Source organism: Lytechinus pictus, chromosome 13 (genome assembly GCF_037042905.1).
Source record: "Lytechinus pictus isolate F3 Inbred chromosome 13, Lp3.0, whole genome shotgun sequence".
Taxonomy (NCBI): domain Eukaryota; kingdom Metazoa; phylum Echinodermata; class Echinoidea; order Temnopleuroida; family Toxopneustidae; genus Lytechinus; species Lytechinus pictus.
In genome coordinates, this window is record NC_087257.1 from 24,354,873 (window position 1) to 24,372,172 (window position 17,300).

Sequence of the window (17,300 nt, forward strand, 5' to 3'; positions counted from 1 at the left end):
ACAGCCTCCAGTGTTTTTTTTTTTTTTATAACCCACTTTTGAGAAGTGAAGATTTTGTAGCTGTTCAGTTTACTCATGAAATATTAAGATGGTTACTGCTGATGACATCACAAGACTTGGTGGATACCCAATTCACCATAACATAATATAAAGCACAGTATCACCATTTCTTTTTCATAGGTCTTTATACCGTGAACAGTCAATTTATCAAACGATCAAGATGTCATTGCACATGTATTAACTTTTAAGTTATTTATACTTTATAGACCCACTTTTGCAAGTGATCATGTTTATTTAAAGCAAATATTATCTTATTGACATGAACAATATTTGCACCCGGCGTCATTAGAGAATTTCTGTAGTTTATCATCTGTTTGGTTTCCGTGACTACAATCATCCAATCAGCATCCTTCCTCTTTCGATGTTGTAATTTTTAAAAGAGAAGTTTGCATTTCATAATTTTAGTGACTTATTGTCAAAGTCACTTCCATTCATACTAGTTTTTGGATTAATCTTTTGAATCTCTTGAATTTTCAGATATTATATTGTTTAATTGCATATCTACATGTATTTTATTAGCAATAACTGCAGTCTGCATTTTATAAAATGTACTTTTAGGAACAGGATGGGGGTGTATGACATCATTGGCATGTATCAAATGAAATTCCATTAGGGAGCAAATTCGGCCAACGGTTTACCCCAAATATGTCAGGTATTCCCTGTAAGTCAATAGGATTTGGGTTGTGGGTGTACACATTGTACAAAGAGGTTTTTGATACAAGTGTTTGTGGTGTTCAAATGTTAGCTGTTCATTCCATTTCATCTTCTAATGATGCAATATACAATACCGTCCTACTTTACTTTTCTTCGGTTTAAAAGAAGGTCTTTTAATGCAGCTTTCTGGGAGCAGACGGAATTATGATTTGAACTTGGTTTGGACCCAGACAAGGACATGTTTTGTGTGAACAAGCAAACGTGTGTACATTATGTGGATATGTGAACTATACCTTGAGGCAAATGTTATGATGACTTATGGGTAACAAATTTATTTAAATAAAGATTTTGGCTCATATTTTAGGCAATGCATACAGGACTCTACTTTTATAGAATTTTTATTTTGTGATTCCCCCCCCCCCCAGTTTCCTTTAGTACAATGCCTGGACAATTATGTTTTCATAATGTTGTGATTCATATTAAAGAAAAAAAAGTTATGAAGTAATTTGGAATTTGGGAGAACTGATGGTTCTTTTCTGTGGAGACAAAACACTCTCGTTATCCTAAATTACATTTAAAAATACTGCATTTGGCAACATTATGGAGGCCAGGAATTCTGAGTTGATGGAGGCACTTACCTTTTTTAGGATTTTTTTTTAATGTTGCAAGGCTGATCTTACAAGTCCCTGGCTGCCATGATGCTGATGAGGAAATTATTGTGGAAGTACACAGGTACAATGTATATTGATTTCATGATTTGCATGCGAACAATGAAATACCAAAGAATAAAACAAGCGTAGAATGACTACATTCATTCTCTATTAATACACAACTACTACTGTGGTATTGCACCATCTTCGATTGCTCGTTAATCAATATAGGCAAACTCAAAGTACTGGTCCTGTAAATCATTCGCAGAGCCCCCTTTTTGTTTAATTCTCCTAATTGTCCTCTTTGCAGTGTCTTCTGTTGAATACTGGCCTTCGTGTGGTAGCTCTAAGGAGACAAAAAGATTGAAAAGAGTTGCAAAATGCCTAGACAGTAGAATGCTGCAGGGTTTAGCCGAGAAGAAAGGAAAACCAGCAGTTCAATATTTTCTTTGTTCGTTTTGTAAGGCGTGGAATTCCGTGCATAGAATAGATAGTTTTGGCGATTTTTCACCCCGTAATATCCCTAATGCATCATGCCAGATATACTTTGTGCAGGAAATCCATAAAATACAATGGTGAAACAGAATTACCTGGAGCGAAAAATGTCGTGCAAAATGGGTGAAATATGATTACTTTGAAGAGGGTCCAGCAATTAATGTGCCAAAGAATAATGAATTGAGTATGATTTATTAGATACCATTTCATAGAAAGGATAACAGATAAAAAGAGGGTAATAAAAAAAAAATAGAATGATAGTGAGTTGAAATGAAATTGAATAGCAAAATCAAAATAAATTGCAGATCTGCATTTAGTGCAGACATTGACTGCGTACATGTACACCTCTTTTATAATCAGTCACAAAATCTGATCTGAATTATTATTTCTGTGATCAAAGCTAACTTTTTATAAAAAGGTTCAACTCAGAAACTTCAAATCACTCATTTATCAACCACTTCTTGTTTGTGCCATTGTGGCTATTTTTGTTGATGTTTGTTATTGAGATGCTTGTGTACAACGGCGTACGTGCGTGGAGAATTGTTGATTATCACAAGTTTTGTGGGCGAAAGGGTTATCTACAGGCTGGGAGTTCAAATCTGGGTCAAAATCATGGATAACAACCTTTGAAACATCACTCAGCCCATGGGAAAAATCTTTGAAAATATGTAATGAATTAGATATCATCATTGTGTTGATGAAAAAAAGGGGAAAAAAGTCCCATCTTAAAAAAAATTGACATCATCAGTGTCCACCATAGAGACGGCTCTGTGAACTTGAAAGACATATGCAGTCATTGCCCGGGCATCGGAAATGCGCGGATAGTCATTAGGTATGCGCTTAAAACACAAAACAATAGATAGGGGATGATGAGAGGGTGAAAAACTAATTCCATTACTAGACAGTAGACAGTTTTCAGTCAGGGGGATCATTGCAAAGAGCATGCCCATTTCCTAATTGATTGACTGGTGTCATAGTCTGGTGTGATTTTATAGGATATAGATAATAGACAGATAATTGACATCTTATGTGGGAAGGTTGCTGGAGTTGTTTTATGGTAATCTTGCAGTCAGGGTCAGTAAAAAGGATGCTTGTAAATGGTTCCAATCATGGACCTATTACATGTCCCAATGAAGTGGCAGACAGTACTGAGTTGGATTGATAGGTCAAGCTCATGTTTGATGTGATAATGAAATGAATAAAAATGCTAGTTAAATACCAACAAAAAATGGAAGCAAGTTGAAAGAGAACATATTTATACATGTAATTATAACTACATGTAGGATTGGATAGGCCATTGTCATGTTGTGATTAATTGCAAACTTACTTTTGTGTCACAATAGAGCCCAGAAGTGTTTTTCAGTATTTTCTAAGAAAACTTTGAGGACATTCATCTGCCTATACCATGGTCTGTTTGACAGTGGAACACCAGAAATGGAGGGGGGGGGGGAAGGAAAAGTATGGTAATATGACTGAGCCAACTCTTCTATATCCTTGCTCACTTCCTCTTTTTATACTTTCCTCCTTTTTTATATCTTGACAATAAGAGTAGAAGAAGTGCATCCCTCAGGGCAGCCTGCATTCACCTTCAACAGTTTCTTCCATAGCACCATACACCCTCTGATATTTGTCCCTTCCCTTTTAAATCTGTTTTGAAGTGAGGAAGATATTAAAAACTTGCCTGAGTTCCGCTATCACCTCCATCGATGCCAATAACATCAGCCCTAATCTTCTTCTCATCATCTTTCATCGTCTCTGACACCTTGGCTGTTCCCCGTTATTGAGATATCTCGTTAAATCCTCCTCGGGGTGCAAATGATTCACCCCCTTGCCCCGCCCTGGGGAACGATTTATCGCCAACTAATTACGGGTCTGTCTGATCAAGCCTGCGAAATGAGCCCATCCTTTGCAAATATCGTTTTGATGAAAAGGTAGATTTTCATTAGGTGGGTCATGGGGTTTGTCACTTGTAATGTCGCATTAGTCCCACTTCCTCTCTCTTTCTCTGTATTCATATGCTACTGCGCATGGATTTTTAAAGGTCTTGATTTAATGTGCCAATATACTTTTCATTTTAACTTCATTTCACAATTCACACAGTCTGTTTCTAAAGTAGGATTTTAATCAACGGTTTTAGGAAATCTGCAGGGCCTACATATCTGTAGCCTACACCTTCCTTTGAAGGCTAAGAATGTTTTATAGATTTCATAGTTTAAAGTTGAAATGTAGTTTCTTTTGTCATGTTGTAATGGCATATTTCCAAAATCTATATACCCTGATTAATTGTAGGTCAAAAACACATAAAAAAATTGGATCACAGCTCAATATCTTCATTCATTAATTTCAAACAATACATAATTATGGCAAGTACCTACATGTATAGTGTATTAAATATATTAAGATATCACATTCTGTGGGCAATATGCCCACTTGTACATACATTACATGTACTGGGGAATTGATGGTCATAAACATGCATTAGTATTCCATAGATCAACAAAATAATTGGACTTTTAATTTCTAAAGTAAATTGTAACAAAAAGATTTTGAATTGAAAATAATTTATTTGATCTATCGTACGTGTAATTTATTTTTAAAATAACTTTATACCGTCTACACCTGTCTTGTGTTAAAACTACATGTAAGAATGAAGTTAACATTATACATGCACTGTCACGGCTGTGGTTTGATAATTTGATTATCAGAGGATTTTGAAGCACCTGCCTTGAAATCTCCCAATCTCCCGGACTTAGTGGCATCAAAGATGATGATATCTGAGCTCTTCAGTCTAATTATGGACCAGAATCTTGAGATTATTTGAGACCTCGTCATGATTTTGAGGGAAATCATTCTCGTCTTGTGGCCTCAATAAGGGTTATCCACTCAATGATAATAGGAAGTCTCTTCATAATTTGCTTCAATGATATCACAAGTGGGGTCTCCAGTATATTGTAGGTCAAGAACTGTGTCGACAGCACCGGATCCAGTCGGGGGCACAATGCACAAACCATTCTTACCCTCCCCCTCCCAGTGGGAGAATTTTCATGAAACAAAGTTATTTTTTTCTAGTCGGTGATTCCACTGACAACTGTTATAAAGGTACCTTTACTGTTGTAAGGTACTGAAATCCTTGCATCTGATTGGCTCAGAAGAACAAATTTAAAATCATTGCCCTGTCGACCATTTTCTCCATGAAATAATCCCTGTACCCCCCTAAAAAAAATGTTCATGCAGTGTTTCATGTTTATGTAGGATTTTTTCTACAATTTTGATGAAGTGCTTGGCTTTATATTTTGTATCTTTTAGCCAAAATATGAAACCATCATATACTTATACAGTGCGTGACCAATCCATGACTGTATAGCCAGCCATTGAGCACAGGCCTACATTTACAATTACCTTGCCACTGGTTTTTACCAAACCATCCTCATTCTAGGATATATTTCAAAAGCTAAACTTGAGAGAGAAGTATGCCTCATTGACCTTCCATGGAGTTCAAATACTTTGGATTCAGTAATCTGATCCGAGATCATGAAAGGCAATGTAGCGGCCCAGTGGACCGTCACAGAGAAGCCTATTCTCTGAGAGTCACGCTGGCTCCCCAAATGGATCCCAGATTATTGACTTCAAAAGCACCTCAATTTCTTTTTATGGTTAAAACTTATTGATAATGATTATTTAAGTGCATTATTATGTGTGGTAATTAAGAAAAATTCTTTACAGCTTTATGATTTCAATTAGATATTGAACAAACCATTTACATGTAGGTAGATATTCTCTACATCCTCATTACTTCTGTTAGATATTTCTGTGTCTGGTATAGGCCTACATGTATGTAATCATAAACTACACATGTATGTATACATGATTTTGGGTGTGACCACAACAGGATATCAACATTGATGTACATGTAGCGTCAGGTCATGGATCTCTTTTTTTCCTTGAAATTACTTCTTCTTTTTTCATCCTAGAAAAGGCTAAAGCCATGATCCTTTTCCTTAAATGTATTTACTGTTTGTAACAGTGAAACCATGGATTTCAATGGTGAAATCTACTGTACTGGTAGGCCTAATATATATGAGCAAGTGATCTTGACAAGTTCCTGTAAAGAATATGTTCAAATGGGGAAAACTAACCAAGGAAAAATAATGGTGTTTTTTTTTTTTATATTCAGGTAGTCTTTCTAAGTTACAGATGGTAGCCAAAGCAAGCAGGTTTGACTTAATATTAAAGATTATTCTAAAACTTGCATTTACCAAACCTTTGCCTGTTTCTCTTTTGATCCACAGGGGGCGCTTTGCAGTTGTCCGCAAGTGCAAGCACAAGGAGAGCAACCGGCATTACGCAGCCAAGTTTGTAAGAAAGCGTAAGATGGGCCGAGATTGCCGGGAAGACATCCTGAAGGAGATTCGCATCCTGGAGAACTCGGTCCTGAACCAGCGGCTCATCGGTCTCCATGAGGTCTACGAGACGTCAACAGAAGTCATCCTTGTTTTAGAATAGTAAGTTACTGTTACTTTATTTTATCAAGTTATCGATATAAGGTCTCCGAAAGCAAGATTTGATCAAGAAGCAACCACAGCTTCATAGTTTTAATAAAACTAAGTTTCAGTGAATCAAAATCTATCCTCAGTTTGAGTGTTTGAGTGAGTCGAAGAATGCTAACTGATGTACAATTTGTAGATTGAGATGTTGGGGATTATTTGATTCGCCCCTGGATTGTGAGCCACTGACATGCTCTGGGGGGTTGAATCCCCTGCAATGCTAGTTATGGCTTCAGAAAGTTGGAGTTGTCCAAAAGTTGTCAGGAAAAACATTCAATAAGGATCCAAGCATTCACCCTTCTGCAGGATCTCTCTCATTCTTTCTCCCTCCCCCTTTTCTCTCTTTCTACCTTTCTCTCTGTTACTGTTTAATATCTGACTGACTCTCTCACTCTCTCTGTATATCTCCCTCCCCTCTCTCTCAAAACATTTCTGTGTCAAACTGTGTAAGTTCAACTGAAGTATCATTACCTAGGATTTCAGCTGGAATCGTGCCATCTTTGTTACCTTAATCGCTTCAAAACCCAACAATCCCGATAACCTCACTTTTTCGGCATGGATTTCACCTGTGCTGTTGATACTGATAATCAACTTACAAGCTAAAGTCACACAAAGAAGCCTTGCACTCATAGCTACGCACTTTAACCCCCTCAACCCCCCATTAGGAGGCATTTGATGGCCCTTCTTTGAGAGGAAGGGATGAGGATCGGGAAGCAAGGGGTTAACAGTGTGACAGCTCTGCATTGAAGGTCCAAACTTGTCACATTCTTCAGGATTGTGCTCTGTGAACCTACTGCAGTGGCTCATGTTACGTTAAATCTCGCAATCACGCAGATTCCCGTCTCTGCCCAGATTTGAACCTTACCCTCATTTCCTTTTCAAATTGACAGGCAGGAAAATACTTTGATGGAAGGAGGAAAGAAATATATCGAAAGAGAAGAAAGAAAAGGGGGTTTTGAAATCATAATTGGCTCAAGTATTCTGAGTATTCCTTCCTTTTATTGAGAGCAAGTTTCACATCGTCACTATTTTATATTCAAGTTCAGGCCCTTCGTGTAATTTGTGATAGGCTTTTGGATTATAGTAACTTCTGTTGCAGTTGAATTAAACACACACACACGCACACTATACATGAACCAATGCTTCATTGATTCATTCTTCATGACATCTACAACATGAATATCTTTGAAAATTGAATAAAGAATCAGAAAATTAAAAATGACTACAGTTGATACTGATTTTCTACAAGGAAAACAGTTTAGAAGTTTGCTTGTTCTGGTGAAGACATTGACAATGAGTTGTTGAAAAATACTGTAGACCTACATGTATATCATAAATTAGGCTTTTAGTTATTTTAATGGAATTATGAAGCAAGGATACATTTAAGCCAACATGTACGTGCACCAATAATATGCCTACATGTATAGATTCTTCGAACATGAAAGAATGATTTGCCTTTATAGGCCTGACAATGATACCCTCAGTTCATCAGTATCAAGAAGGGATTGATTGTACCTCGTAAACAAAACTTCAAGGATGGATGATCATGGATCCATAGTACTTTAGAATACAGATTCTTAGAATTGAAAATAGGTTTTCTCAAATAATTGGTCAACTCTATTCAGCATAGAAGGATCTACTGAATTCGTACATTTACCTTTAATAATAAACTTTATTCAAGGAAATCTTTAGACACTTTCAAAATGTTGATTCTCCGAATGGTAAGTAGATTTGAAGGTACTCCGTGTAAGTACTGTACAATGCAGGTACTGGACAATGCCAGACAGGATATATCCTTTTCAGGTAATGAAAAAGACTTTCAAGATAAATCCCAGTTTAATATGCTAACCATCACCAAAATGGATTCTGACAAAAAAATTCAACAAATGACCCATCAAGTGATTGAAGAAATTGATATTTTCATTTACATGTTACTGTTGGTAAAAAGACATTGTTATTAAAATCAAGGAGATCGTTTAATTAATAATTTTTAAAACAAGATGTAGACAGGTCATCTGTCGAGGTTTGATCCCTTCATTTCATGTGCCCGTGTGTCAACAGTTTTCAGTTGGAGTTGAGAAATCAGTTATTACTTGTTTTGGATAAAAAGGTTTTTTAATGATTTTTCACGAACAAACAACATTTCAGGGGAGAGTTTCATGAAACGACTTGTCAGACGTTTTATCTGACAAGTCCCATTTTATCAGACGGTTACTGTAGTAGCAGTGCTTCTCAGCCAATCAAAATTAAGGAAAGTTGTCAGATCTGACAACTTTCCTTAACGACTTGTCAGACGTTTTATCCGAAAAGTCCCATTTTATCAGACGGTTACTGTACATGTAGTAGCAGTGCTTCTCAGCCAATCAAAATTAAGGAAAGTTGTCAGATCTGACAACTTGTGAGATAAGAATATTTATGAAAACGCTCCCCAAATATCTTGTTACGATCTTTCAAACTCAAAGATCTTGTGGAAATTACATGAAGGCCTGCTGTCCATGTATGTATAAAGGTGTTGTTCACTGTGTTCATGATTGTCCCTGGGGAAATTTGCTCTTTACTAAAGTAGATTATGTAATTTATTCTTACCAATACTTGGGATTATTAAGGGTAAACACTTGCTATCACAGGTGGTGACATTCACACCAGGAAAATATCAGTCCCTGTTCACACTTGAGGCTTACATGCAAAGTGATGATTGAATGAATAAGGACATTTAATGTCATTGGTATAGTGATATAATTAGAGCCATTCGGTCAGTCTTTTCTCTTCGATTACTGATACAACAGGTGTTTTGGATAGGCGGAACTTTGATCGATTAACATGAGGAAAGAGCGATGGTTTTATGGGCTTGTAGTACATCCTGTGATATTGAGTGTGATCTTGATTCTTCTGATGCGTCAGCAATCGCACGCTTGGGCCCTGTTACCTGTAACGTCCACTACAAACGTGAATTCATCAGTTATTTAATTAAATTGGAATCAGCTGTTTCTTAACTCCATTTATTCAGTGTGATTTTATTTGCTTTTTATACCACTCAAGATAATGTTGACACATTTCTATAAATTTTCTATTTTGCCTCCCCTTTTTCCTAAAGTTCCATGGATGAAAGAAGCTAATTATGCCATCTGTGTCTGTTTTGACTGTCATGTTGTAGTCTGTACCCTACAGTTTATGTCTGAACCATTAGTTTGCTTGACTGTCCCTTATCTGGGGCTATTTGGTTGGCCTGGGAGGGGGGGAGAGGTTAATAAATAATAATTAAATTAATAATAATAGTCAGTTCTTGTATAGCGCATAACACATAATGAATACCGTCACTGTGCACTTCCAAAGGACTTGGATATTATTACCCCGGCTGTAGCTCAAGCAGTTAGCTTCCAGTGCTCGGCATTTCAAGGAATAAGTTCCTGCCAGGTACTGAGTTACCCATTCACCTCACCTGGGTGGAGTGCAGCACAATGTGGATAAATTTCTTGCTGAAGGAAACTATGCCATGGCTGGGATTTGAACCCACGGCCCTCTGTTTTAAAGTCCGGAGACTAATCCACTGGGCCACAACGCTTCACAAGGGCCACAAATGAGTGAGGGACTTCTGACCAAGCTGATCATGGATTCATGAGAATTCAAAAATATAAAAGTTTGAAGATGGGGAGGGTGTAATTGCCTCTCTGTTTACAGTCATGTGCCCTGGGCCCCGTCTTACAAAGAGTAGCGATTGATCCGATCCACCACAACTATGGAAAGCCAGTAAAAACTTCAACATATAAAAATGCATGTTTGTTCAAAATGTATTCTAGATATGATTTATGTCCATGCATGTACATTTATTGTTTTCTTGACAACTCAGTATGCTCCTGTTTGTTTACAAAAGGGCATTGTGCAATTTTCCTGTAGAAAAAAAATGACATTGATGGATTTCCATTCAGTTGAGGTTGATCAGATCAGTCGTAACTCTTTGTAAGTCAGGGCCCTCGTCTGCACGGATGTTCTGACAATACCTGCAACTATACACGACAGGAAACATATCATAATCAAGTATAATGATGACCACCTGGTAATATTTTAGACCATGGAACATACATATAGGCCTTCACTTCGTGGACCCTACTACCCCCCCCCCCCTCCCCAGCATTTTGGTACATACATGTAATACTGTACATGAAGTATGGACACAGTTTCCAATATTGTACCTTATAGTGCAAGTCACCGCTATTTTGTACTAGATAATCTATATTGCTTCGATTGTAGCACGAACAGGAAATATTGATTTGAAGAATAAAAAAAGTTTCATCTTCGTCAGGAAACGGGTGGTAGGAAGCGGATGATTGGCTCACACAAATGCAACAAACCTACACCAGGAAAACCCTTGCTGGGTTATGACGTGTCCAAAGCCAAACCGGCAGGCTGTGGCGTATGTTTTGCCTGGATTACTCTCTATTTTGACCTTATTTGTCTCTACAGTGTACGGTATCACGTGACAATTCACCCCCCCCCCCATTTGCCCTTCTCAACTGTGTAAAGTATATGTAGAACTAAGTTATCCCCCCCTCGCTCTCTCTGTCATGAGTCATGTTTTGGATCTGTTTAAAAGCCATTTTTTGTGGAAAAGATGGGGAGATAAACCATGTGATCACTTTCCTTTGTTTGGGTCCGCTAAGTATTGACATCTGGAAGTTGAATCATAGGCAACGTGAAAATTATCACATGGGGCCATGTACCTGTCCAAATATTTAGTTTGCGACTGCAAAGTATCTGGCATTCATTTTCAAATTGTTACTCCGAGGGGACATTGTAGAAAGATTTGTTTCTTGAACCCAACATAAAATATCAAACAACTCAATTTTCAACCAATCTTTATATAAAAGTGGATATTTGGGAAGTGCAGTTAATTTGTGCGGGTTGTGTCTTAAAATGCTACTTTTTTTGTAACAAAGAAGGTTGCTTTAGTGTGAAATGATGGGCTTTAATTCAGAGGTCTTAAAATATATAAAGAAGAGCATGCTTAAAGTAAGAATTTCATGGTGTACACACAAAAAAACTGAGGGAATAAGAACGCAACTAGAAATACTTTATTGCAAAACTTCCAAGAAGTTCCTACCAAGTTTCAGATTTTTTTTTTTTTTTTTTGGGGGGGGGCTGTTATGATTGATAAGGAATAGACCAGTTTACTATTTAACACTTGTTGAAATTTAACACATTTTGAATAGAAAACTGCTCCACAATGTGAGAGCTGTTTTGAGTTTTGACTCACTTCTAAATCCTAGCAACAAGTGATAAGGATTCCAAGTATTGTAGTTCATTCAGGAAAACCTTGTAAAAGAAGGACCACATCAATTGAAATGATTTAACTAATTGTTAATTAGCTTCAATGGTTACCATGCTATTGATTGGGGGATGCACACTCTTTGCCAAGTCTCAAATTGGCAACTCCGGCTTTAAATCGGTCTTAGCTAATCCTGATCCGATGATTAACACATTCTAACCAAATTAGTGGCGCCCAATTCTTTTAAGACTGAACCGATAAGTGGTTAATTAAAGAGCCTTAACTGCTTCCCGTCGATGATGATTCCCAGGCATACGAAACATATGGATAATATTATGCAATATAGAATGCCAATTAATGTTCTTCATATTGAATACCCTTTAATAGATATGCCCCAATGACCTCTATTGAATGAAGTGAGGTAATGTCTTTTGTACATTTGTTTTTCTATCAATATGTGTATATTTCATTGATTTCCGAACTATAATCAAATCAGTTTAAAAATTTTCAATGCCTTTTTGTATTGTATGGCCATTTAATTATGATTCCATATTGATAAAGGTTCTTGGTTGACACATACATGTACAATTGTACATGTACTATTGGTGACCTTGTTTGCTTATACCCAAAGGCTATTAAAATTTCCCCAAACACACTCACTCAGAATATTGATTAAAACCATTTAATAAATGAAAAAAAAATGTTCTGGAAAGGTCTTCAATTGTTAAAATTTATAGCGTGTAAATATTTTAGCATGAAAAAGAGGAGAAAATTTTCTTGTTAAAAGAAAATGACTACATATACCTGATCAATATTTACCCCTAAATAATTTGAAATTAACACTATTTGATATACATGTACATGTATTGTTTTATTGAATAGAATTTGCTCTCACTAGAAATGATAGCCTGAAGTGCATGCAATTTTCCATGTGATGTTGCTTATCATTTTATATTTTCCGAGTATCTCAAACCACACAGAATTCATATGGTGTATCATCTGTCCTTTATGATAAAAGTGTGTATGAGAGAAATCAATAAATAGTATTCTCAGAATTTATCTTGTTATGGGAGAAAAAAAAACTTAAGCTATATCATTTTGATAAACCAAAATGTATGTACAAAGATATGGTTTTCATAAAAGTGCCTACCAGCATAAAGTGTCATTTAATATTTAGCCTACCCTGTACATCTGCAGTCTTTTCATTCTCATTAATTCATTTTTTCCTGCACAGTAAAAATGCTGATTAGAATTTTTATACAACTCTATAACTATGTGAACCTTACAGTAGTTTGTTCAGAACAACCATGCTGATTTTTTTTAGATTTAAATATTAAAAATTAAAATTTTGTTGTTTGAGATTTTAAACACTTGTTGTTTAAACCATTTTAATCAACTGCTGTAATGCTCATATAGTAAAACAGCGATGTATGAATATTAACAGTGCTTTTACTGTGTGAAAGCATTCGATTGCTCGGAAATGCCTGATTAAATTGAACTTTACCAATATGTGATGTACATGTAATAGGCCTTGTATTTCATCCCAATGACATACATATATCATGTCTCCTATTTTCAAATTTACCAGCATATTTTGGCTAATACAAAGAGTATGTATACATACATTACCAATTACTTTTTTGTCAATGTCAGTCTTATGTAATAAACAGAAACTAAGAAGGTAAATTTATTGAGGTTATGGCGTTTGCAAGGTCCATTATTTAATTTTTGCATCATTGATGTATAACTTTACCATTGGGTTGAGTATTAGAACTGCAATTGTTTAGGCCTACATACATGTACATGCAATGATGTGCTTCATAACCCATACAAACAGAGCCAGAAATAGAACTCTATATTTTGCTGATTTCTGGATTTAGTTTTGTACAAATCAAATGAATCATGTGATTTCTTCGCACTCCCGTACATTTTCCTGCTTAGCCAAGAAATGGATGAAAAGGTTCACCAAGCTATTATGGAATTCTGGCGCAATAGATATTATCATTTGTAAAAATGGCATTTTACAAAAGGCTATTTTAGATTCAGACTAAAATAAATCCTTCTCTTTGTGAGCAGTACGAATGTCTAAATGATAGGAATGTACATTGTAGTCCCACTGAGTTAATCCAGTGGGGGAGAAATTAGGTGGTTTCAAACCGCCTCGATCACAAGAATCCCCGTTAAATTACACGAGAACATTTTTAGGCTAAAAAATACCCATTAATTATTCCTGCATTCAGACCACCCCGAAACATACACTTCGGGATAAATTCCTGAAGTTAGGAGCATGCGCAGTATGGTCTAATAAGCAGGCAAGGTGCGAGATTCAAAACTACTAGCCCAGCAGCCACCCACGGCGCCGCACCCAACGACACGCTGGGCTAAAAGTTCCCGTAATTTGCTTTCACATCGCCAAAATACCTGCGACCTTGGAAAAATCCCCGCGAAAGTTCTCGTAATTTCGCCAAGTACATGTACCTACTATTTAGCGGGTATTTTCTTTCGGGGAAATTACGCGTAGTTTGCTTTCACATTACCAAAATACCTGGTATTTTCTGATCGGGGTAACTTTCCCGATCAGAGAATACCTGGAACTGACGAACTTCGAGGCGGTCTGAAACCACCTAGAGAGGGATATTTTAGACCAGCTCAGCAAGAGCTCTCGCCCTCGGTGTGCACAAGAATTTCGGTAACGTCACGACTTGTTACGAAGGTGTCGTTTTAAAAAAAAGAGGTTGTCATCGGTCTCTAGCCATTTAAGGATGAATAGGATTATTGAGAGGCCCACTACAGATTCAATTCATGGTTTGTTTTGTTATCAGTTACAGGGACCTAGATATTGCTAGAATATATTATCTGTCTGGGGGTTCTTTACAAAATAATACAGTATAGTTCATCCTGTCAGAAACCAATAAATGCAGTAAACTATAGAATAATGTGTCTGCCTACATGTACTATTCTGCAAAGTTTTGTTATGGCCTATACATGTAGCTATAGGTCCTATTTTTATTCTTTTCTTTTCTCTCTCTCTTTCTCTTTTTTTTTTTTTGGGGGGGGGGGTGGGTTACCCTGTGCATCCGAACCATGAACATACAGAAAATGCACGATATATTTCATGTGAATATTAAAGGTAGGCCTACCTAACAGTGGGCATTTGTTTTTTAAACTGAATATCTATAATAAAAACAAATACATATAGTGATTTCAGAGATTAATCTGAATAATTTCTAACCATATTGGCAGAAAAGGGATTCACAATTCCCTGATTCAAGTGAATATGAGATTACCCCAAAGTGAGCATTAATTTTGCTGAGCTATCATCATAACAAATGTAGAGTGATGTTAGACATTAATCCAATGGTTGCCTACGTGTTTTCCCATGATTGTTGTCACGTTATTACCTCTGCATGTGATAAACCAGGGACCAACCGGGCCCAGGACTATATTTAGGTGAGAATCCAGCTCACCTTGCCCCAATCAGCTACCAATCAGGATTATCGGGCCAGAAATACTTTAGACTTTGCACTGTTAATCTGTGTACAAAAGTATACAAAGTTGCTAGACAGTAATACTTGTAATAAACAAATAATATGTAGCAAAAGATGCCCTGTTCAACTTTTACAAATTTTAATTAAATCAATTTTTGATTAAATCTATTGCTTCCTTGTTGCAAATTGACACAACTGCAGTGATGAAAGCAAGGGTGATGATGATGAGGATGAGGATGATGATGATTAAGACAGTACTTGTAATGATGATGATGATGATAATGACAGTTAATAGCAAAGCCCATTACCCCTATGGCTATGTTGATGCCTTCGAGGCCTTCTTGAGTGGGGTGCAGAAGTAAACACCACAAACGAGAATGTTTTTACTTACACATGCATATATAATCGCACCTGCACTACTGAACAAGAGCCTAATTTGTTATGAAATAACAGTATGTGAAAAGTTCCACACACACAGTGCGTTTATCTTCATCACCTTGAAACAGCGTTTGCTCTTCGAAGAAGAAGGTTGTGTTGCGTACTTGTAAATTTATTTTTTATTTGTGTTGGGTCAGCTATTTGCAAATCATCCACATTATGAAATTTGCAGAGACTCTACATAATTTTATTGTCATAATATATATGTGCTTGCAGTCGTGGTAGAAAAAAAACTTACCCCAAACAAATATGTTACCTTGAGTTTGATTGTATTGCAAAAAAAGAAAGTTCTCATGTCATCTACTATTAACTCAAATAAATCTCTTCAGTGATTAAAACACAGTGCAATTACTTGAAAAAGATTTTTTGAAATATACAATGTAAGTCATATCTCAATATGATATTAATTTCTTTTGTTCATTTCCTTTATTTGCAGTGCCAGCGGGGGTGAGCTGCACCAGTACTGTGTAGCGGACAAAGAAGACGGCTTCTGTGAGAGAGATGTGGTCAGACTATTACGGCAGATTATAGAGGGTGTTCACTATCTCCATTCACAGAACATAGCTCATCTAGATCTAAAGGTAATTATAGATGTAAATGAGGTTTTGTGGAATTTGAAAGATAAATGTTTATATAGATATGAGTAGATACAAAGTGAGGATAAAGAAGTCTATTTCAATGGAGATATCTAAACAAGGCATACATCAATTGTGGAGTTATCTATTGAGGCCTCTGCATGCACTTTTCATCACAATGTTGAACTGTCAAAATGACAGCGAATTGTGTTTGGGTAAAGTAGTATTCTTCAGAAATGAGCGTAGCTAAATAGTATAAGAAGATTACAGAGATTAGCCGAAAGAGACAGATGTAAATGAACAGAAGAAATAGAAATAAGAAGAGAGATGAGGATTAGAGGATAAAGAAAGACAGAGAGAGAAAGAGAGATACAACTCCACTAATTGAATAAAAAATACGATATGCAAAGAATATGCAGGTGCATGTATCCAAGTCATGAGTGCATCAGCTATAGGAAGACCTACATGTAGATTAAAATGTTTAGCTTGCAAAATATGTAACATCTGATAGAGTGAATTTGGAAGATGAAGCCTTGATTGGAAATATGTAGACGACAGGGATTGAATTTTCAAGATATTTTATACATAAATGCCATGATAAATTTAAGGGGATAGTCCTTTAGAGAGAATCGGGAGATGGAGAAAGAGGGAGAGAGAGAGAGATTAAGCTGAAAAGTGAAAAATAAAGAAACATTTTAAGGGTGAGGATGTGTAGGATAAAAAAGATTGAGTAAGCTTTGATGATGACGTAGCCTCTCCGGTTGGTAAGGAAGTCCCTATCACATGAAGGATGTACACTGAGGACACATGGAAATTGGCAATCAGTGGAGTGGCCAGGGAACAAGGGCACGTGCTATCTGCCCCCCTCCTACTGGTATCCGCACCCCTGGATTCTCTGGAGGGGTAACCCTGTTCCCCATCCAGGGGTGCGGATACCGGTAGAAGGGGGCAGATAGCACGTGCCCTTGTCACAGGGGTTACCCGTCTAGAGAGCTAATCAAGGATTTGGGAGGTCATGGGTTTTGTTTTCATGAACTAATCTTGCCGACAAGTAGGATTGACTTTGGCAATCAATACAGCGGCCATTGACAAGGGCACGTGCTATCTGCCCCCTTCTACCGGTATCCGCACCC

At 36.8% G+C, this 17,300-nt stretch overlaps 1 protein-coding gene across 1 annotated transcript; it reads left to right on the plus strand.

The window, feature by feature from the left end:
- The first annotated feature begins 6,053 nt into the window (after window positions 1-6,053).
- On the plus strand, window positions 6,054-16,838 carry LOC135156311 (serine/threonine-protein kinase 17A-like). The gene is made up of 2 exons (XM_064108276.1): window positions 6,054-6,361; window positions 16,029-16,838. Exons 1-2 carry the CDS (start codon window positions 6,054-6,056, stop codon window positions 16,237-16,239), a joined length of 519 nt encoding a protein of 172 aa, XP_063964346.1. The 3' UTR covers window positions 16,240-16,838.
- Window positions 16,839-17,300: the final 462 nt, after the last annotated feature.

Bases quoted from the DNA above. Each gene is read 5' to 3' on its own strand.
- LOC135156311 (XM_064108276.1), top strand. From the start codon at position 6,054: ATGGTAGCCAAAGCAAGCAGGTTTGACTTAATATTAAAGATTATTCTA. The intron at 6,362-16,028 runs GTAAGTTACTGT...CTTTATTTGCAG, and splicing joins GTCATCCTTGTTTTAGAATA to TGCCAGCGGGGGTGAGCTGC.